The 22,547-nt window shown below is 39.6% G+C and overlaps 1 protein-coding gene across 1 annotated transcript in view; it reads right to left on the bottom strand.

Moving 5' to 3' along the window:
* Nucleotides 1–22,547, bottom strand: part of TLL1 (tolloid like 1) — a 390,413-nt gene that overhangs the window by 115,573 nt on the left and 252,293 nt on the right. The window contains exon 10 of the mRNA XM_086962398.1: nucleotides 5,297–5,399. Coding sequence (XP_086818524.1) covers nucleotides 5,297–5,399 — 103 coding nt within the window. The remainder of the gene's footprint in view (nucleotides 1–5,296; nucleotides 5,400–22,547) is intronic.

Below are 22,547 nucleotides of genomic sequence, written 5' to 3'. Positions count from 1 at the left end.
ACTCTATACATAGATGGAAGACACAGAGTGTACAAAAATATTTTCAAACTTAGGGATACTATTTGATAGGACAAAATGATTGTCTGCGACACTCAAAACCAGACACCTGTTGTTTGTTAAGGCATTAACAGCCTTACCAAATTTTAGTCGTGAATTTGGAAAGCGCCCCCCCGGCAGAACTTCTACATATTCACAAGGCCAAATGTGTATCTATAGCTACTTATGGAGCTGGCATATGGGGCTATGCAGACATCAACACACTTCAGATTGCGGAAAATATTTTTCTTAAGTTTCTTCTGGCCTTACCACAAAGTACATCAAACTGCATTTGCCACCAGGAACTAGGCATTCCATATTTGGAAGATACTATTAAGATCCAGCCTGTCCTTCTTTGGCACAGAATCTGGTTGTCAGATGAAACCGGTTTTAACCGTTATCTATTGGCAGATGCACTGAAGTCGGACAGTGTCAAATATATTAGATGGTTGGGGTATGTGAAAATGTTCCTCACAAAAATAGGACATGCAAATACTTCACAGAGACTTCTTCGATGTGCAGTATATCTAGAAAAGATCATAAAGCCATCTCTATGGGTCTTCTGGATGAAATCAGAACCACAAATGAAATGAGAAAGCCCATGGCACAAGCCCACTACTTAACCCTGCTGACTCCATTAATCCAGCCGTACATATTCTTAATAGACCGAGACTTCGATCGTTTTTTGTTGACCCGTTTTAAATTAAATATTTTATTCAGATCCCTAAGATTTCCCGCAATGAACGACTGGTCTAGGGATCTGTGTAAGTGCCCGTGCGATGATGTTTCATCACAATCAACTATCCATATCATGTTTTTCTGTAAATACTACGCTGTATTAAGAAAGAAATGGATTGTACCTGTTTTAAAGAATTTTGGACTGAAATGCTGCGGACCAGCATTTTTAGCATTGCAATTTTTAGAAAATGAATTTGTCATTGCATCTGTTACTGCGTTTCTTAAAAATATTTTTAGTTGCCGGAATAAAATGATATGTAAATGCTCTTTGCTGGCCAAGAACATATTTTATTTTTAACTTGTATTTTATGGTGCTTTTATGTTTATTGTTTACTATAACCGAATAAAGATATTTTGATTGATTGTGTGGTCCATCTGTGGAAAGTTGATTTAAAGCCTCTTTCTGGTGCCACATTGTGCACCCTATCCGCCATATTACAGACCGGGCAAACCGGGTAATGAAAAGTGAGTACCCTCCTTTGGTGTTGTTACACCCCTCTCCCTTACCTGTCTTTTTGATGTACTGGCACTTACGAAGAACGATGGCCAGCCATCATGCATCTTGCAGGTTTTGTCCTGTCCATTGCTCACAAAACAGACTCAGTGAGATGGTTGCCCCGCCATTTTTCTTTTCCTCCCTAACGCTATCAAAGGACGAATAGCTCTCGCTCGTCACTAATCTCTCAGCTTGCGGGGGCAGCCACGGGCTGGGTCAACGACTAAAAGTAAACTAATCAGATACACAGGCAGGCACGAAGAATATAGTTACACACGGCCTATTCTTTCCCCTCCAGCTGCACACTTATACCATTGTGGAACATCACCTCCCTTGTGTTGAAATAAGGAGCACACAATGCCTCGTTCTCTTTACCTTCCAGATAAAGTGACCTTGTTACAATGCCTCAGTTCTCTGTCCCCGGATACTAGTAACTCCGTAACTTGTCGCTCCAATCACCCTGGTACCATATGTTTGTCTCTGCCTAAACAAACGAGATTCAAGTTATCCTTTAAACGAAACCATGCCTGCTATGACCCCTGTATGATTGTATTACGAATAATCAAATTATGCTCGGGGGAACTCCCTCCTTTTATTGTGAAAGCAATGTATAAAAGTGCTGTCATGTTTTAAGTAAAGCAGACCACTCCGAACCCGCTTGGTGAAGGAGCTCTCCCTTAACTTGTGTTATGGAATAAAACCCTTTGACTCGAACACCACGGACTCTGCTCCTTATTTTATGCGTTACCCTTTGGTATCTATAGAAATTCCGATAGTGTAAATAATTTATTTACCACACATCTAGTGATCAGAAAAATTAGGAAATGGTCATCTTGAACCTGCCAGCCACGCACACCCTCGAGGCCAAGCCATGGCTGGGGCCCCCTATATGACCACTAATCCAAAGACAGAGGGTTTAAGGACACTCAACCATAGCCAACTCAACCTGCCTTACATGCTAACTTTGCAGTGGTGCAAAAACAGGTCCAATCCCTTTAGCATAATTTTTGCCACCAGCCTAAGGGAAATGTTACTATTAGATGTATCCTTACTCCGCATAACAAAAACATTTCTACACCAATGAAAAATCGATCAAATTGATGCAACAACCATTATTGTCTTTGCATAAATACAATTTTTTCCACTTTTCTCATGTGTGAGATGGTACTAGACGTGAGGCAAATTAATTAATGGCATACTTAGGGTCTGTTTACCACTTTGACGGTCCTTGAGCAGGCCACTCACCAGTGCCCCGCTCCAGGACTGCCAAACTTGACCGCCGTCCACTCACCAGATTACAAGTAAATTTGTTGTCTGGCGGGTGGGGTTGCCGTTCCCCGGAGGTGCAGTTTAAGGCACAGAATCTGGTTGTCAGATAATACCGGTTTTAGCCGTTATCTATTGGCAGATGCATTGAAGTCTGACAGTGTCAAATATATTAGATGGTTGGGGTATGTGAAAATGTTCCTCACAAAAATAGGACATCCGGAATACTTCACAGAGCCTTCTTCGATGTGCAGTATATCTAGAAAAGATCATAAACCCATCAGTATGGGTCTTCTGGATGAAATCAGAACCACAAATGAAATGAGAAAGCCCATGGCACAAGCCCACTTCTTAACCCTGCTGACTCCATTAATCCAGCCGTACATATTCTTAATAGACCGAGACTTCGATCGTTGTTTGTTGACCTGTTTTAAATTAAATATTTTATTCAGATCCCTAAGTTTTCCCGCAATGAACGACTGGTCTAGAGATCTGTGTAAGTGCCCGTGCGATGATGTTTCATCACAATCAACTATCCATATCATGTTTTTCTGTAAATACTACGCTGTATTAAGAAAGAAATGGATTGTACCTGTTTTAAAGAATTATGGACTGAAACGCTGCCGACCAGCATTTTTAGCATTGCAATTTTTAGAAAATGAATTTGTCATTGCATCTGTTACTGCGTTTCTTAAAAATTTTTTTAGTTGCCGGAATAACATGATTTGTAAATGCTCTTTGCTGGCCAAGAAAATATTTTATTTTTAACTTGTATTTTATGGTGCTTTTATGTTTATTGTTTACTACAACCGAATAAAGATATTTTGATTGATTGTGTGGTCCATCTAGTGATCAGAAAAATTAGGAAATGGTCATCTTGAACCTGCCAGCCACGCACACCCTCGAGGCCAAGCCATGGCTGGGGCCCCCTATATGACCACTTGTCCAAAGACAGAGGGTTCAAGGACACTCAACCATAGCCAACTCAACCTGCATTACATGCTAACTTTGCAGTGGTGCAAAAACAGGCCCAATCCATTTAGCATAATTTTTGCCACCAGCTTAAGGGAAATGTACCAATTAGATGTATCCTTACTCCGCATAACAAAAACATGTCTACACAAATGAAAAATCAGTCAAATTGATTCAACAACCATTATTGTCTTTGCATGAATACCATTTTTTCCACTTTTCTCATGTGCGAGATGATACTAAACGTGAGGCAAATTAATTAATTGCATACTTAGGGTCTGTTTACCACTTTGACGGTCCTTGAGCAGGTCGCTCACCAGTGCCCCGCTCCAGGACTGCCAAACTTGACCGCCGTCCACTCACCAGATTACAATTAAATTTGTTGTCTGGCGGGTGGGGTTGCCGTTCCCAGGAGGTGCAGTTTAAGGGCTCATAGTAAGCCTTATAATGGCACCACCGCAGGACTGCCAAAGGATGGCATGGATTGAGCAGTCCATGCCTTGCAGGAACAGGGGTGCATCCACACAGTGGGGCACAACATGTGCCCCATGCACAGGGGCAACAGGGGGCCCTGTAGGGCACCCTTTGTTTTATCACAGCAGGCCTTTTCATGACTGGCTCACCTCCATGAAAAGGCTGGCGGCAGGGAAACCTGTAATATGCATGGTGGTGCCTCAGTGGCGCCACCATGCATATTGGTTTACCGGACCGCCGCACCACCCCCAGGGATCGCGGATCCCTGGCGGCAGTCCCAAAACGCTCTGACTGCCGTACTATTAATATGGTGGTAGGACCGCTGGTGAGGTGGTCCCCGGCCGCCACCACACCTCCACCAGGGGTTCAGCGGTCCGTTGGAACGTCAAACACGCAATCCGGCCCTTTATATGTGAGGAGAGAATCACAGTGCAAAATGTTTAGTTTCCTTTTGTATTATTTATGGACGTGGAAAACCTTTTTACAACTCCATTACACAGGTAACATGAATATTTATTTTCGTTGTGTCACAATTTGTTTAGCTGACTTAGCTTTGTTTGTTTGGCTGGTGCAAAAAATGAATTACATTGAAGCTGAGCAAAATTTGGTTGCCTAATTAAATATTACACAATGAGTAACATAGGTAGAACAGAGATTTGCTCTGTACCTAACATGACCCTAGAGGCAACACCTCTATGAAGCAAAACACTGACGTGTAAATGTTGACTAATGCTTGCTGTACATCCCGGTATTGTGTTATATGAGCTTTGGTACTTTGCAAATGATAATAAATTACTTTCACCAAAAACTATAGCTAAATGGATAATCAAATTGGTTGCAGGTTTGTATTTAAAAACATAGTTATAAAATGGCATCACATTGTCACTTTAAACAAGTTCACTCTTCAAAATACTGCGTCACTGTACCTTGGCGAGTATGACATTTCTTACAATTTATATAGGTTAGCCACGAATGATTTTACATTTTGGATTTGTGCATATAATGAGGACATTTCCCGGTGTTGGTAAAATAATCTATACACACCATGACAACAAAATCTATCAAAATAATGGATCCACCAGAATTCTTTTTCAGATCAACATTTCCCTGCCCATGACCTTGTACTGTGCTAAATGCGGACGTGGTGCTCTGAATCTGTTAATGCAGAGCATGTAAGGGCAGCTCCCAGTTACATTAGGTTATTCATTTACAGTACTTGGATTAACAAAGCAGAGATTAATTACACACGGCGTGTTTGCCAACCCCAGCTACATTTTAATTAAACCACGTTCAAGCCCGGAGGTCTTTACTTACCTAATAGAGGCGATTTTCTCCAATAGCCATCTCTCACTTCAATGTAGTCATACCAGCAAAGGCTGCTTTTGTACAGATCCATTGTTGTGAAATTTAGGACAATCTGCAAGCAAAAAAACAGAAAAAACAATTATGAAAAGCGAATTTTAATTAGGTAAGTAATATTTACATTTCAATTCCTGTCACAACAGCACTTACAGCAAAGGGGCTACTGTCCTGCTACCATGAAGGCATGAAGTAAGGGATGCTAGGGCCAATAAATGACTGGCATGGAGAATCTAAAACGTAACAACTGATCACAACATACGATTATGAACTTTACCAGATTAAACACCAATATCCCATTCACACTAGAAGATGACAAAGGTAGGCTCAAACATCTTCACATGTCAGCACCAGACAACAGCAAACATCCTATCCGAGGATAGTCCCACGCAATATTCAATCAAAGTTCTCAATTATTTACTGTCATGGTAGTTTACTCTTTCAGGAATCCTAAAAAGTGGTATAAATCGCCTTCCAGCAAACTTGATGCCATCATTAGTGCATTAATTTGCTCTACAACATGAGTGACTGGCAAGAAATCTAAAGAAGATTAGAAATGGGACATATAATGCATTCTCCTGAACCAGCATACTAGCTTTACATGGGAAACAGCCTTTACAATGTGGACACTACAACTTAATGCCTTTATCACACACCCATGACCACACAATGTCTTTACCTTGCAATGCCTTTACAATGCAAGCCTCTACCACGAATATGCCTTTACAACACAAGCCTTTACATAGCATGGTAAGTATTTAAAGGTGTGTGTCTGCATATGTATGTATATATATATGTATTGTAGATATGATGTTCACCCTATGTATGCTGTCTCTGAATTATATGAAATATATCTTCAGACAGAAACTCCTTTGACTAATTGGAGTTGCATCTCAGAACAGCCTACCTAACCTCCCACCGTTCCAATTACATGGAATTTTTGTTAATATAGTAACTATTTGCACTTGATATCACAAATAATTTTTAACATGGTTTTTATGGACTGACAGTTTTTATGTGTACTGTAATTTCAGTCATGACTCTTAACCATGTACCATCACTAAGGCCCCAAGTGTAAGTGGCTTGCGTATTTTGCACATTATGCGATGTTTTGCACACAACGTATTTTGCACTGGTTAAACAGCATTTTGTACTGAAAATCAACATTTAGCATTTTAAGCTAAAAACTGGGGTAATATCACGCTATGCCCTTTGTTTGCGTATTTTGCACAGTTTCGCCAATTTTGCACATAAGATATGAGTTCTGGAAGCATTGGTTTATCCAGAGTCTGACGGACATCAAAATCTAGGCACATTTGCAGTATTTTGTACTGGGTATACTGCATTTCTCTTGCAACTGCTAATTAGGATGTTGTAGGCATTTTTGGACACATAGCATATTTATTTAAATTGTCTGCCATGAAATGACATTTCAAATAATGTATGTATATATATATATATATATATATATATATATATATATATCAGAAACAAGGTTTGCCCTCGGTGAAGGAACCACACCAGCAGAGTTAACACACGTTTATTGTAGTCTCCAGCAGAGTCACCTTGTCATCCCAGCTCGAAGAATATTGCCTGCAATTCGCCGACGCGTTTCGGAGTTAACCTTGGTCGCGGCTTGCATAGCAGTTAGGAACAGCAGTGAGCGGACTGCTCAGTGAAATACTGGACCTAGCCCCACCTCTGTGGGCGTGGCACAGTTGCCTGATGGTCCTTGCAGTCCGTTAAATATTAATCCCAGTGGATGCCGCCGTTCTGAAAGTATGTCAATACCCCAGTGGGTGAGTTGAGATAGGCAAGCTGATTCCGCTGTCCGTCTGCACCACAATATTGGCCTCCACAGTCTGTTCATCGCTCGTTTTTTCGTGCGGTGCAGATCCGCCTTCTATGGCGGCGGGGTTCCTTCGCGGCTGAGCATGCCGCTAAACATCAGAAACAAGGTTTGCCCTCGGTGAAGGAACCACACCAGCAGAGTTAACACACGTTTATTGTAGTCTCCAGCAGAGTCACCTTGTCATCCCAGCTCGAAGAATATTGCCTGCAATTCGCCGACGCGTTTCGGAGTTAACCTTGGTCACGGCTTGCATAGCAGTTAGGAACAGCAGTGAGCGGACTGCTCAGTGAAATACTGGACCTAGCCCCACGTCTGTGGGCGTGGCACAGTTGCCTGATGGTCCTTGCAGTCCGTTAAATATTAATCCCAGTGGATGCCGCATTAGAAATTAATAAACCTCAAGAAAAATAGAGCCCTCCAGTGGGCAAACCCATTCCACACCAAGTTCATTTGTCAATCTTTTGAAATTGACAGTGTGTGGAATGGTTTTGCCCACTGGAGGGCTCTGTTATAAATTCTTGGGGTTTAATTACCAATGGTTGCTTAACAATACAGCATTATAAATGTATGAGTTAAATTCACATGTTTGAATATCAAGAACATTTTTTGCATTGTTAAAGGATTGATTAATGAACTTGGTGTGGAACGGGTTTGCCCACTGGAGGGCTCTATTTTTCTTGAGGTTTATTAATTTCTAATGTGGCTTAACATTATAGCAGTACAAATGTATGAGTTAAATTTACATGGACTCAACCGCCCACCAGAGGGCTAGAATTTATGTGTTTGAAGGCTTCAATAATTTCAAACATCAGTTTTTTTGATTTTACACACCTTTGTTGAAATTTTTGTGCTCTTTTGGTTGATGAAATAATACCAGTAAACTACATGTCCCAGAATGCCTGTATGACATACAGGAAGTGATGTAATCCCAAAGGGGTCTTTTTTTCTTTATTTAAATGTAAAAATGTTGTCGAGTAAACTAACCTGTGAGCAAGGTCTCCGTAGAGACCGAAACGCGTTAGGTGTTGCTGGATGCTGAATAAAGAAATCTGTAATTTGACCAAAACCCGGTGTAGTTTTTGAATTGCTACCTTCACACGGGAGTGCATGAGGAACCAAACTTCCCCACGGGGAAAAGCTGAATTTATATATATATATATATATATATATATATATATATATATATATATATATATATATATATATATATATATATATATATATATATATATATATCCAAACCAGACCTCCTCTCCCAAGACAGAAGGGGCCGACACATGCTCGGTGCAAAACAGGAGACTTTAATTTGCCAAATTCATCTGCTTACAGCAAAAATCGTTACATCAGTGAAACGCTGAGCAGACGCGTTTCAGGCCTTCGCCTTTCTTCAGTGCCGGTTTCACTACTGCGCTGACATCGCACCTGGGGGCCAGATTAAATACACGGCAGTCCACTCCTACTGGAGTTAGTTGTCACGCCCATTACCCTTGATTGCAGAAGGCGCAGGTCCCAATCCTTGTCCACTCTTGGTTTTGTAAGAGCCGCTGCAGGGTCCTTAATGCAGTGATTAGGTCCCCGAACACCTTGTGGTGCCCCACCTTACTAGCCACGGAAACAAAACTCTTCGGACAGTCTTTTTGGGAGGCATTGATGGTAAGTCTCTTTAAGTACATATATATATGTAGGTTACAAGGACGTTATACTTAGGAATTATATATATATAATATATATATATACTCACAAAAAAAGCAAACTTTACAGGGATATTATAGTTAGGGTCAGATTTTACTCATACAAAACCAGAGAAATTCTGCCTTTATAGTTATCAGAGTTAACTATAACGCTCACCCCCACAATGCACTGCTTAGGACCTCACTTATTACATCACTCATGACATGGTCAATTAGCGTCTTTCCGGGGAGCGCACCACAGAAAGACGCTTTTGGGGCCGCGGTATCCATTTGAAAGGACTTAACATGGTCCCTTTTCATATGGACTGACCTTGGGTTACAATATTTGAACAAACGAGCCTGAACTTTCAACTCCAATAGACATCACTAAGACTGTGGTCTATTAGACTAAAAGGGAAAATTTCAGAGACATACTATATTTTAAGAAAGCGACTGACTGACTTTATACACATATAGGAGAAATAAGCCTTGAGGAAGCCCTGCTGGATGAAACGCGCTTCAGCTGCCGTTTTCGGTGGCCATGCCCTCTTTCTCCTCTACTCTGCAAACGCGCCTCCTGGCGCACAAATATTTGGGGGATTATGTCTCCTTGGCTCTTGGGGGTCCTTGGTGGTGAACTAGCCCTTTTGTTTCTTCCAGTAAGCCCCACACAACTGGATTGCTGAGCGGTGGACAGAGGACACGCCTCCTTTCTCCACCACTCTGCAAATGCTCTTGCTGGCACACTGCTACCTAGGGGATGAAGTCCACTTTAGTTCTGAGGCCCTGAGGAGCCAAGGCGACCTCATTACCCCACCAGCAGTGCGCTGAGAGGCGCGTTTGCTGAGTGGTGGAGAAAGGGGCGTCACCTTTCAAAAAAACCCCAAAGGCTTCAGGGACATTAAAGTTAGGAAATAGAAATTTAAAAAACCTTCAACATTCACTGAAAAATAACAAAGGCTACAGGGTTGTTATAGTTAGTCTCAGATTTCACTCTACAAAATCAGTAAAATTCAGCAGTTATAGTTACATGATAGAACAATGGCTTACACCCCCACAATGCACTGCTTATGACCTCACATAATACATCACTCATGACATGGTCAGTGACATCACTGATAACATCTCAAATGACATCACCGATGACATCATCTAGGAAAGTAAACTTCAATATACTTAATAAAATACCATTTAGATATTTTTAAAGCAAGCAGAAGACACAGTTAAGAGGGTGTGTGAGAGCTGTATAGGTGAGTGAGGGGCTGGTTGGGTGGATGAGTGGCTGTAAGAGTGGCTGTATGGTTGGATGGGTGTGTGGGTGGGTGTATGAGTTGCTGTGTGGGTGACTGAATGAGTGGCTCTATGAGTGAGTGAGTGCGTGTGTAGTGGGTGTTTGAGTGAGGGAATGTCTCTTAGTGGGTGTTTGAGTAAGTGAATGGGTATGTGAGTGGCTGTATTACACAGTCAGTTTCTGTGAGTTGATTTATAGGTGAGTGAGTGGGCGTGTGAGTGCTTATATGGATTAGTTCCTAACATATCTGAAACTGCAGCATGATGTATTTGGTTGTCTATGTTCTTCTACCTCCATCTTGACATGTGATCTCAAATGCCATCTTTGTTACTAGACTTTGCATGTAACCCATAAAAGTCAAATATTTCTTCTTACTCTTTCTGCAATCTCCTCTAAGTACTATAACAGATCATTTATTCTATTCGCCAACTACAGAGGTTCGAAACAAAGCACCCTACTTAATTAATGCACAGATTTGTTCATTATTATTTTCCATATTTAATTCTCTCAAACTAAGCACTGATCCTCCTCTGCTAGAGCCCCCTTTATGCAGAACACCAGTTTAACAAATGTCTTTTCTTTAGTGCCAGTGCACTCTTACACTAGCCAAAGTATAAACAATTCGATGTGGCAATCACTAGATCATATGGGTGATTACACCCTCAAGCCTTGCACAATCCCGCTAATAATATATTAAGGATGGCATATTGCCCCTTTAAATATGGTCTCTGTTACTATCTACCTGAGGAGTTCACGGTCACAGAGTTAAAGATGCTTTCATCCTAAGATGATATTGCCTCTACTCTGGTGGAAGCAAAATTTTACAGATTGACGCTTTTCCAGAAGAAGCATCTAGCCTTTTTTGTCAGCTTCTCTCTTGTAAACACATAAGGTAGAAAACACCATTGTGCACTGCACTTTCGTCCTTATCTAATGACACAACATTCCCCTGCACTCTATTCTTTCTCTCTTCAGTGTCTATATCTTATTCCATCTTTCAAAGACTAGAAAAGTATCCTGACATCAGAGACAAGTCTGTACTCGACTCTGTGGTCTTTGAGTAGTGCGTAGCCAGTTGATTGGCAATGACAATGACATTGGTAAAAGGCAATAACATTGCAATAAGCGATTATGCTGAGGTCTTACACATCACATTTGTGCCAAGTAAGTGTGGACTCTTACAATCTGGACCACTGGAATTACACAATTGTGAGGTCATGGGGTTTTTCACATAATTATATATTTGTCACATAATCCATCATCTGCTGAATAATCTGCAGATTTTAACAAAAAAATAAAAGCTCAAATGGTTCAAAAGTTATTAAAAACACAAGATGTGTTGCAGTGCAATGGAAGACCGTTTGCAAGGGTTGATTAATCACCTTTCTATAACTTATTGCTATATTTGGGTGTTTAATTGGCACTAATTAAGAGTAGCCAATGGCCAGACAGTGTTAACAAATGTAAAAAGACAAAATAATAAAGTAATACTATTACAAAATGTGCTGCATAATTTTCCTCTCTTTTTTCAGATATTTTTCTCAACCCTACACATAATTTGCCCCCCACCTGCTTCTTAATTCCAATGGTCCTGCTAATAATATTTCTGTTAACCCCACTCAGTCACTTTTTTAACATTGGAAGGAAGAAAGCCTGATTAAAAGATAAAGGGTAGAGAGCATCTGGTGGTGGATTAAAGACGCATGAGGTGGAATCAAAACTACACAGCCTTAGTACACCCAGGCATTTGATATTCAATAGCGTGGACTGCAGGCTTCTGAACGACATTTTGGGCCTGGGCACGTATTCTTTTACAAATGAAGCACTGTAGCACGCTGTAATTCATATTTATCCAGGGCCAGCTCTACGGCAGTGCGACCGGTGTCAACGCACCGGGTGCTGACTACGGGTGGGGGCGCCCTGTTTGCAAGAATATCATGGTTTTAAAAACACCTGCTGCTACTTTATTTGCCTCCAGCAATTTCCCATCAACAATAAAAATGTCAAGATAACTCTGGAGATTAATGTTTCTGCTGGAGAAAGATCAGAGTTTTTTTCTAGTGGAAGTTTTGACTATTGTTAAGGTAGCCTGCTGCAAAGAACGTTCGCCATGCAGATCACAGTGTGCATTTAATGTATATAGCCAGTGGGTAACTGCTTTTGTCAGAGAGCTTCTTTTGTTACTTGCAGTGTATACGTTAAAATCCAGCTATGAACTGTGATCAAAGAGCTGCATGCAAACTGCAAGGTATAGATTAGAGCTTATGATTTTTTCCCTAGTCTTCCTTTATCCTAAAGTTGCAAAAAGGGTTCATATGGATGGAAATCAATTCTCATTGGTAAAGACAACCCCCAACCATGATGTTACGTTTTAAATTCTGAGCTTGTGCTTCTCCAGACCAAGCACTTTTAAACTCTACTGTCTACCAGTATAGCTGACATATGACTCCTACACCTTCTAGTCCTATGTCTTATCTAAATCGTGCCTATACACTGATTTAGGCATGTTTGATTGATTGTCTCTGTGTAATGTGTGATGTAAAGTGTTCTGACAACCTACACTGGTATGAGTGGTGCTATAAATGAATTAAATTCATCTGGAAGAGAATGGTTATGCAGACTTGAGGGGCACTATGAAAGGGTGGTAGTGAGGAAATCCACAGCAGTGGTCATTGGGGTGCGCCAACAAACATTGTCTCACCGAGCACCACCAGCGCTAAAGCCGGCCCTGTATTTATCCAAAGACTGAGTTGCATACTTTCGTCTGACTCAGTGTCCGGTTATAAGTAAATCTATAAATCTGCAACTCTAGAGGAAACATTTACTATTGTACAGTAATTAAAATTTCACACTGGAACTGTATCCTCCCAGGGGTGACTCCGGTATCAGCTGTGCTTGTCGATTAGCTGCACTGGGCACCAGACCTTGCGCCTTCTAGTAAGAAGGAAAGCACTGAACTGCAATTTTGAATTTATTCCCAAACCACTAATGTGTACTACGGTTCATTCCCACAGCTCCCGAGAACATAGTTCAGAAAGGCTTCTTAAAGGGTCTATTTATAAAGCAATCCGGTGACAGCATGAGGTAATTACTGACCTAAAACCAGAGTTAATATTGCATTTCAAATGCAATCAGTCACAAATGAGTGCGTTTGGCAACAGCAAAGTAATCGGTCATGGAACACTGACTACTATATTAAAAAAGTAAAAAGGTGCGCAGTATGGATTTTTTGATATTGTTATTTAATTCTGCGCCCTAAGACAGATGCTTACTCGTGAAATGTAAATAAGAATGTGTGGTCTGAAGTGTGTGTATTTGGCCTGATTGTGAAGTACTTATGTATATTTAACCCACATTTGGAGGCAGGTTTTCCAGAAGAACTGATGCTGTTGATGTGACTAAGAAGAGAGTGAAGTTCAAACATTTTCTGTTTCATGTGCCTTTCCAAATATGTGTGTGTAGTAGACGCATCTCTGTTGCCTACTGTGCTGCCCGCCGCGGGGAGACGGACCACAAGCCCCAGACCTCCTTGCTAGTGGGAGGAGCAGAGGAGCAGGCACCTTCAAATTTGCCACAGTTTCCTGCAGCGCAGGATGCATCTCTGTTGCCTACTGTGCTGCCTGCCGTGGGGTTGGGCCACAAGCCCCAGACTTCCTTGCTAGTGGGCGTCTTCAAATTGGCTAGTTTCCCACAGCGTGGGATGCCTCTCTGGTAACTGCTGTGCTGTGCTGACTGCCATGAGGGGACGGGCCACACAGACCTATTTGCTAGTGGGAGGAAGAGTGAAGCGGGCGCCTTCAAATTTTCCGCTGTTTTCCACAGCATCGAACATGCCCAGGAGCAGGTCTGCGCCCGTCTGTGCCTGGACAAGACCTCTGTAGGCTCTAACATTCATTTGCTATCGTTCCTGCATTATGGGTAAGCGGAGAGCAACCTTGACTTACGTCATAAACACCTTTGTACTAATACTACCATTCTTCACTATCTTAATTCGGAGGTGGGAGCTATTACAGAAGAAATCACAATAGTAGCGGAACAACTGGCCCTTGTGCAGTATGAGCAAAATAAAGATGAAGCTTTAGTGGCCTCAATGTGTAAACAAGTATCTGCTTCTAAGAGAACTTCTGTCAATATAGGGACCTCTTAACTAGTTCATTGACTATCAAGGCTCAGGTACAGCAAGCCTTCTCAGAGGTCGTCGGTGATGTGGCACACCCACTGCCTTCACAGACTACATCAGGAGGTATCCAGGCGCGGCCCATGCAGGTAAAAGTGGTAGGGTGGGGTGGGGTGCAGGGGAAGTCGACAGACGATGACGAGGGAAACTAATAAAACAAATGTAAACTACTTACCTTGACGAGCACAAGGTAAGTGGTTTTCTTTTTTTTTTTTTTAAGTTCCCGTCGCGTCTGTCAACTCCCCCCCCCCTACCCCCCCCCCCCCCCTCACCCCACCGCTCTTACCTGCACGGGACACGCCTGGAGATATGAGGACCAGGAATAAAGAAGACACTGTGATGCAACCTTCATTAGGAAAGTTAGCCACTGCACGTCATTCTTGTGCAGCGTTAGAAGAGTGTCTTCTAGATTAGAAGTCCTAGTACGAGAATCTTTTGCCTCCTGTATTCAGAAGCTAACTAAGACTGTGGCTGTGATTTCTAATTTGGCGGCCTCATTCAATGTGGTAGTGATATACAAAAGTCCTTGTTTGGGTACCATTGCTACAACCGAAGGCCCAACGCACAGCCATCAGATATTGACTCTGAGCATTAGCTTACAAGTATATAATAAGTCTAATAGGAGGCCAGAGGTTGCCAGGGAGAATGTTGGCATAAAGAAAACAGGCCAGATGTGCTGTGAAGCTAGAGGGATAAATACCCTTTTGAGTCATCCAAGAGAGGGAGCTGCGGGGGGTACAGAAAGACCTGCTGTTGAATTGATGCCATAACTTTGGACTTACCTCCAACAGCAACCCCTTTGTATTGGTATTGGCCAACATGCCACCACTTGGGAAATGAGGTAATTCATGGATAACCTGAATTTATGTACTAATGTTAAAAACAATCGCAGGTCATGGTGATAAGCCCCAAACATACTAGGTCCAGGAATTTTAATATTAAGGGTTCCTATTTAAATAACGTAAGGGCCTTTTCTGATTGAGGCATATGTTTGACACAAACAAAATATATCCTGAGCTAAGCAAAAGTATATCAATACAGGTGAACAAATTCCAAAAGATGAGTAATCTTCAAATCTTCTATTTATTAATTCCGTCTTTCTTCATAAATCACACTAGCCGCCACGCCACGGAACACACACTCTGCACGATCTTTTCAACCTTTAAGGATAGGAATTCCGAGGCCAACCAATGAAGATTTTATATTTGGGATTTCGTCACTCATATTGAATTAGAAGCCTTCGTGAAATAAAGTACCACTCTTATATGCTCTCAGGAACTATGGTGAGTTCTATTTGACTCTAGCTATAGCCCTGAAGAAGTCTATGGTTGACTATACCAAGACGAAACACGTGTTGGCGGCCAGTGTGATTTATAAAGAAAGACGGAATTAATAAACAGAAGATTTGAAGATTACTCATCTTTTGGAATTCGTTCACCTGTATTGATATACTGTTGCTTAGCTCAGGATATATTTTGTTTATCGTCTAAATGTGGTTTTGTGTTTAACATTACCCAGTTTGGTGCATTTAGATTGGCACCTATGGATGTGACATCTGGGGATATGTGCAGTCACTCCAGAGAGAGGAGAATGCGTTTATGAGAAGGCTGTTATCCCTACCAAATAAGGTTGCTTCAGAAACAATTCACAAAGAATTGGGCATTTGTTATATATCTGATATTGTACAGCTATGCCCTTTTCTGCATTTGGCCAAGGCTGGACTGGGAACGCAAACCGGCCTTGGCAATTGTGTCCGAACGGCCCCGAGGAAGGGGGGGTGGAGGGGGTGCACGTGAAAACAGTGCAGCTCCTTTTGTTACAGGCAGCCGATAAAACCAGCCCCAGTTAACAAACACGGCCCCCCAGGGGTCCAAAAACGCCCCCCAACCTGGCAGCCCACATGGGAAATGCCCGGTGCCCGCTACGGCCAGTCCAGCCCTGGCTGTGGCTAAAAGCCTGGTCCAAACCTCATACACTGTTAAATCTTATTTTGAGGGACTGCCTCGAGCTCACCAATGCACTCAATGCCCTGGCTGAAATTCATAGGGATGAATTTTAGGGCTTTCGGGGCCCGAGTTATTTAACCAGCCATTCAAAATTACTAAGGCTGAAGTGATCTTCACTACAACAGCTTTTATTCAGTGGAAACAGATGGCGAGAGACGCAGGGACGGTGCTGAAACAGTCTGTAAGACACTTTTATGATATAAGCTACTTTGTCAAACGAGCCATATCTATGTTCTGGGCTATCTAGCTTTCATAGATATCTTGTTACTAGATTTAGGATGAATCACTTTCAGTATTTATTGATCATTGCATAGGAATGGTCAAAAGATTCAGACTTTCGCCCTTGTCGATATGCCAATGTTTCCACACAGAATCCTTTGCACTTTATTATGTTTTGTCCAATATATAGTTCACTAAGGAACCGTTTTTTTTATCCTATTTTGAAGATGCTCAATTTCAAACAGGCTTGGAAAGTGCTCTACTATTTACAGCTTTTACTGGATATAAAGGACTGTCATTCAGTTGCCTGTTTTCTTGCGGTGCAGTGAGAGAGAGAAGAGTTCTAGGTGATATATGAACGGTGTCCAATTTAAAAATGTAATTTTTAGGGGGAAGAATTGGAATTATGTATTGAAGGCGATTTTTACTTTTAATTTAAATGATAAATATTTTGTCTGATAATGTACTTTTCTGGTTTTAAGGTAAAACCGATTAAAGTTAATTTGGTGATGATGGTATATTTGAAAATATTTCTATACTATTTCAACCTATATAGGCATCCACACACTTTCAGAATATCGATAACAAAATAGACAGCTTGAAAGCTTGAAGAGAAAAGATGTTAGAAAAGTTTGAGAAGTCGTAAGAGATGGGGTTTAACCTTAATACTTCCATCAGATCCTTACATATCTTTTGCTTCCTGAAGAGAGCATTAAATCAAAACTTTTTTGTAGAAGCAAATTAAAGATAGGTATAAAAATAAGAAATAAGATACAAATTCACAAATTCTGATTTAAGGATTTAGGATCTGCATATGTGTATGAACACACATGGATCTTAGTAAAATGACAAATATGCTGGGATCAGATGCGTAGAAAAATTGGTTTGGCAAATGTAATGTAAAACATATTTTTTCCCTAATATCTGACATAAAAACCCTTCAAGGTGACTCACTTTCTGCGGTTTCCACTAGGTATGAGAGTCCTAAGTAAAAAGCTTTACCATATTATAACCTCCTTTCTGTGGGCATCTCAGGGCCTGGAAGAGCTTTGGCACTGAAATGTTGCTGTTACTGTACCCATCAACCACTCCCTGAATGATGCCCATAAGAACTAATGATTTCAAAGCCTGCATGAAACACCTCATGTTTGCAAACCTACTCATATAAAAGGGTTTTAAATCAACTGTAACCCCCCCCCCAAAATGTACCCATTTAGTTTTCATTTTTAAAAAGCAAAACATAGGGGGTCATTACGATGGTGGCGAGACCGCCACCGACAGGCTGTCGGTGGCGGTCTTTCCGTCATCGGGACCACCTTCACTGCCCACCGCATTAGGGTGGCAGGCGGTGCGATGGCGGTCTGAAACACCCACCGCCACACATTGGACGGGCTACTTGAGCCCACCGGTGTGGCGGAGGGCATCGCAATCCCTGCATTGGTGGTAGAGCCAACCAGGCACCGCCGAAGGGATTACGATGTCCCTCCCGACCAGCCTTTCCATGGCCATTCCCCCGCCACGGAAAATATGGTGGAAATAGACATTGGGGGCCCGTAGCAGGCTCCCCTTCCCACCTGGCCCTAAGCTGTGAGCACTGGAAGGCACCTATGGTGCCCCCTATTTGTCCCTGCACCATGTGGTAGGCACCGCATGGTGCCTGCCACATAGTACAGGGATATGTCTGGTGACCCCTTTTTGTCTTGCGGCGTGTGCTGCAGCCGCAAGCCCACGCCGCAATACAAAAAATAGGCAATGTGACCGCCTCGGTGGCGGTCACATCATAATTCTAACTGTGGGACTGCTGCCTTGTAGTCGGGCGATCGGAAGTAGGAAACGATGGCGGAAGGACTTAAGTCCGCCCACCACCGTATTCGGGCCCATATTGTTTATTGTTTAAAATATAACTCCATTGGGGCAAAGGCATTAGCAAAAATCTGTTGCTCTCCCTATTTGGATCACTGACACAATATTGAAACCAAACACAGAAATATCTTGTCGAAATATCGATCAAAAAAATATAGTTTGGTAAGTACAAAAATATTGAAAAATATCTCAGTTTACAACAATATCAAAAATATATATGCAATAATATGGTTTTAATGTATATATATTTAATACTATTTAAACATATTTAATTTACATTATGTTAATGTAATGTAATGTACAATATATATATATATATAATATATATATATATATATATATATATATATATATATATATATATATATATATATATATATATATATATATATATATATATATATATATAGGTAAAAACAGTAAATATTTGAACATATAACATTAACATAATGTAAATTAAATATGTTTAAATAGTGTTTAAACATATATAAACCCAAAACGTATTTAAACAAACACACACTAATATATGAATGTGGGTATATTTATATATACACTTACTTAATATAAAACAATTTAAATCATTAGACTATATTTTAATGTTCTAATGTTTTTTAAATAAACCAATATAACTGTGTGTATATATATTTTTGTTACATACACAGATACAAATAATTTATAAATGTAATAAGCAAACTGCAAAAAAGTAAATATTTCGAATTTAATTATACACAAAACAGTAAACAATATGAAAAAATTAATTTTACTATAAATATGTTACAAATTACATAAATGTATATATATAAAAATATAAATTAAAAAAATATAAAATAATACATATGTAAACAATCCTAAAAAACGATTACCACTAAGAATAATAAATATACTATTTTCACTCCAGTATGTGCAAGGGTAGGAAAATAATTGGACACAAAGGGGGTACATTTACTATTCTCACTCTATTGTGTGCAACAGTAGGGAAAGCATAGGACTCAGGAGGGGTAACATTTGCTATTCCTACTCCAGTGTGTGCAACAGTAGGGACTGAGTAGGACTCAGGAGGGGTAATATTTACTATTCCCAATCCACTTTGTGCAACTGTAGAGAAAGGGTTGGACTCAGGAGGGGTAAAATGTACTAATCCCACTCCAGCGTGATCAACAGTAGGAAAAGTGTTCGACTCAGGAGGGGTTAAATTTAATATTCCAACTCCAGTAGGTGCAACAGTAGGGAAAGTGTTGGATTCAGGAGGGGTACAATTCACTATTCCCATTCCATTGTGTTCAACAATAGGGAAAGCTTTAGACTTAGCAAGGGTTACATATACTATTCCCACACCAGCATGTGTAACAGTAGGGAAAGTATTGGACTCAGGAGGGGTTACATTTACTATTCCCACACCAGTAGATGCAAGAGTAGGGTAAGGGTTGGACTCAGGAGGGGTAAAATGTACTATTCCTACTCCATTGTGTGCAACAGTACAGAAAGTGTTGGACTCAGGAGCGGTTACATTTACTATTCCCACTCCAGTACGTGCAACAGTAGGGAGAGCATTGAACTCAGGAGAGTTTAGATTTACTGTTCCCACACCAGTTGGTGCAACAGTAGGGAAAGCGTTAGACTCAAAAGGGGTAAAATGTACTTTTCCCACTCCATTCACTGGTACAGTGCAGAGAGAGTACTTCACTTCAAACAAATAACATATTTTAACAACTCCAATAAATACCCCAAAATATAAAAGTCCAAATGTAAAAATTCAAAGTCTTAATTTGATATTTGTTTTTTAAATAACATAAATATTGTACTATGCAATAACTATGATCGAGTAACATAAATATTATTAATATCATTTACAAAAACACTATATTCTCACAAACATAACAGTCAATAATTAAAATATAATTGAAACAAAGTATTACACAATTAACATATCAGATAATTTAAAAAATTATATTTTTTTAATTTATAATTACTTAAATAACTTCTCCTGGTCCTCAACACACACCTAAAATATAACTTAACAAATAAGATAAGTTCACAAATAACATAATTATCAATGAAATAATTAAAAATAAAGTAAAAACTCATTACCAAAAAAGTATTTCTCAATTAACTTCCCATCCAGTAACCCTGAAAACTCAACAACCTGCACCTAACAAATAATTTAAAAAAAGATCTTAATTACACAATTTACCTAATTATCAATTAAATAATTAGTAATTTAAATTAATTAATTATAATGAAATAACTTCCCACAGTGTACTCCTACAAACCCCACAGCGAAAATAAATTACACAAATTATTTGATTACATAATTTAGATAATTAAACACAACAACCTGCACCTAACATATCATTAAAAAAACGTAACTACACAATTTACATAATTATCAATTGAATAATTAGTAATATAAATAATTCATTAAAATTAGTTTATTTCCCACATTGTACTCCTACAAACCCCACAACCGGCACCTAAAACATAACTTACAAAAATAAATGAATTACACAATTTACATAATTAATTATCAATTGACTAATAGCAAATTACAAATGAATTAATAATTATTAAAAATGAATTTACTTCTCACCCTGTACCTCTACAAACCCCACAACCCAAACCTAAAACATAACTTAAAAAATAAATGTATTACTCAATTTACATAATTATTAATTAAATAATTAATAATTACAACTGTAATTATTAATAAATTATAATTAATTTACTTCCCACCCTATACTCCTACAAGCCCCACAACCTGCACCTAAAATTAATTACACAATCTATATAACTGCTTGTCAAATAAATAATTATTAATTACAAATTAACTATTAATGAATTATAATGAAATTACTTCCCACCCGATACCCCTATAGAACCGACAACTTGGAACGACACAAACAAGAACAATCAAAAAAACCATTATATAAAAAACAACTAAAGTACAAAGTATATTAAAAACATTAACAATAATTATACAATGCATAAAATATATAAATAAAATATATACTAAAATACATAAAAATAATTAAAAAACTATTTTACAAACAACATTCATTTTGCAAACAACATTAACAACATAGATATTTTTAACATCGATATTAACAACAGACAATTTTGCAAATAACATTAACATAGATATTTTTGACATAGATATTACTTACCTTAGAAAATTGATATTCATGCCAATGATATCCCTGCGTCATGATATTTGTGGATCACAATATTACAAACTCAATATTTCTCTATATTTTTTACTCAATATTTTGTCTGAGTGCCACCTATTGTTTACTTTGATGAACAGTCCAAGAAACAAGGTAGCTAAGTCAAACTCTCTCCCCAAATATTTTATTCATAACTGCCTTACTCTTTATGTTCTTTAAAATGTGCTTTGGGTGGATAGCACATATATCTTACTAAGGAACAGAGTTCCTCTCCATGCTTCCTGACATTGATCCTGGCGGAACCTTGGAATTATTTTTGCTACTATGTCTATTTACTTGTATTTTGCCTCTGAGTGGGCATCCCAGGTATAAATTATTGTACCAGAGCAAAGCCCTACTTTTTTGTGTAAACTGCATTCATTGGGGGCGGTTTTCTCAAACAGCATTTTATGCTAAGAAATGTAACTGATGCTACATGAAAAGATATAGTACATGCATCATTGTACTGATCTATATTTAACTGGCTTCAAAATTGGATCACTCCACTTATAATTTGTTCTACAATTATCCTTCAAATACATTTCTGCTTTCTTTTTCTTCAGGATTGTGCAGTTTATACAGTGCTATGCATTTGCTGCCTCACTTGTACTTGAGGCGAGCTCGGATGTGACGCACTGAGGCTCCGACACTTTAAAAATTTGAAGCACCAAACTGCCCAAAGCCCATGACTGCAGGACGATTGATTTCCAAGCTGCTATAACGTCCAATTTTAGTCTTGTGGGTAATTAATAGCAGATAAATAATAAATAACAGGATCACCAAAGGAAGTCGCCTTACTGTTGGTGGATATACACATGGTCACACTTGGACCGCATTGTGAAGGGTCAAAACCGTTTGCATAATTTACTGTCCTGAAGAAGGTCTAAAGGATTAATTCAACTCAAGACCGAAACGTCAACTACAATCA

The sequence above is a fragment of the Lissotriton vulgaris genome, chromosome 3_1 (assembly GCF_964263255.1).
Source record: "Lissotriton vulgaris chromosome 3_1, aLisVul1.2, whole genome shotgun sequence".
NCBI classification, from domain to species: domain Eukaryota; kingdom Metazoa; phylum Chordata; class Amphibia; order Caudata; family Salamandridae; genus Lissotriton; species Lissotriton vulgaris.
The sequence above is the reverse complement of the archived record's forward strand: the minus strand, read 5'-3'. Positions and strand labels throughout refer to the sequence as shown.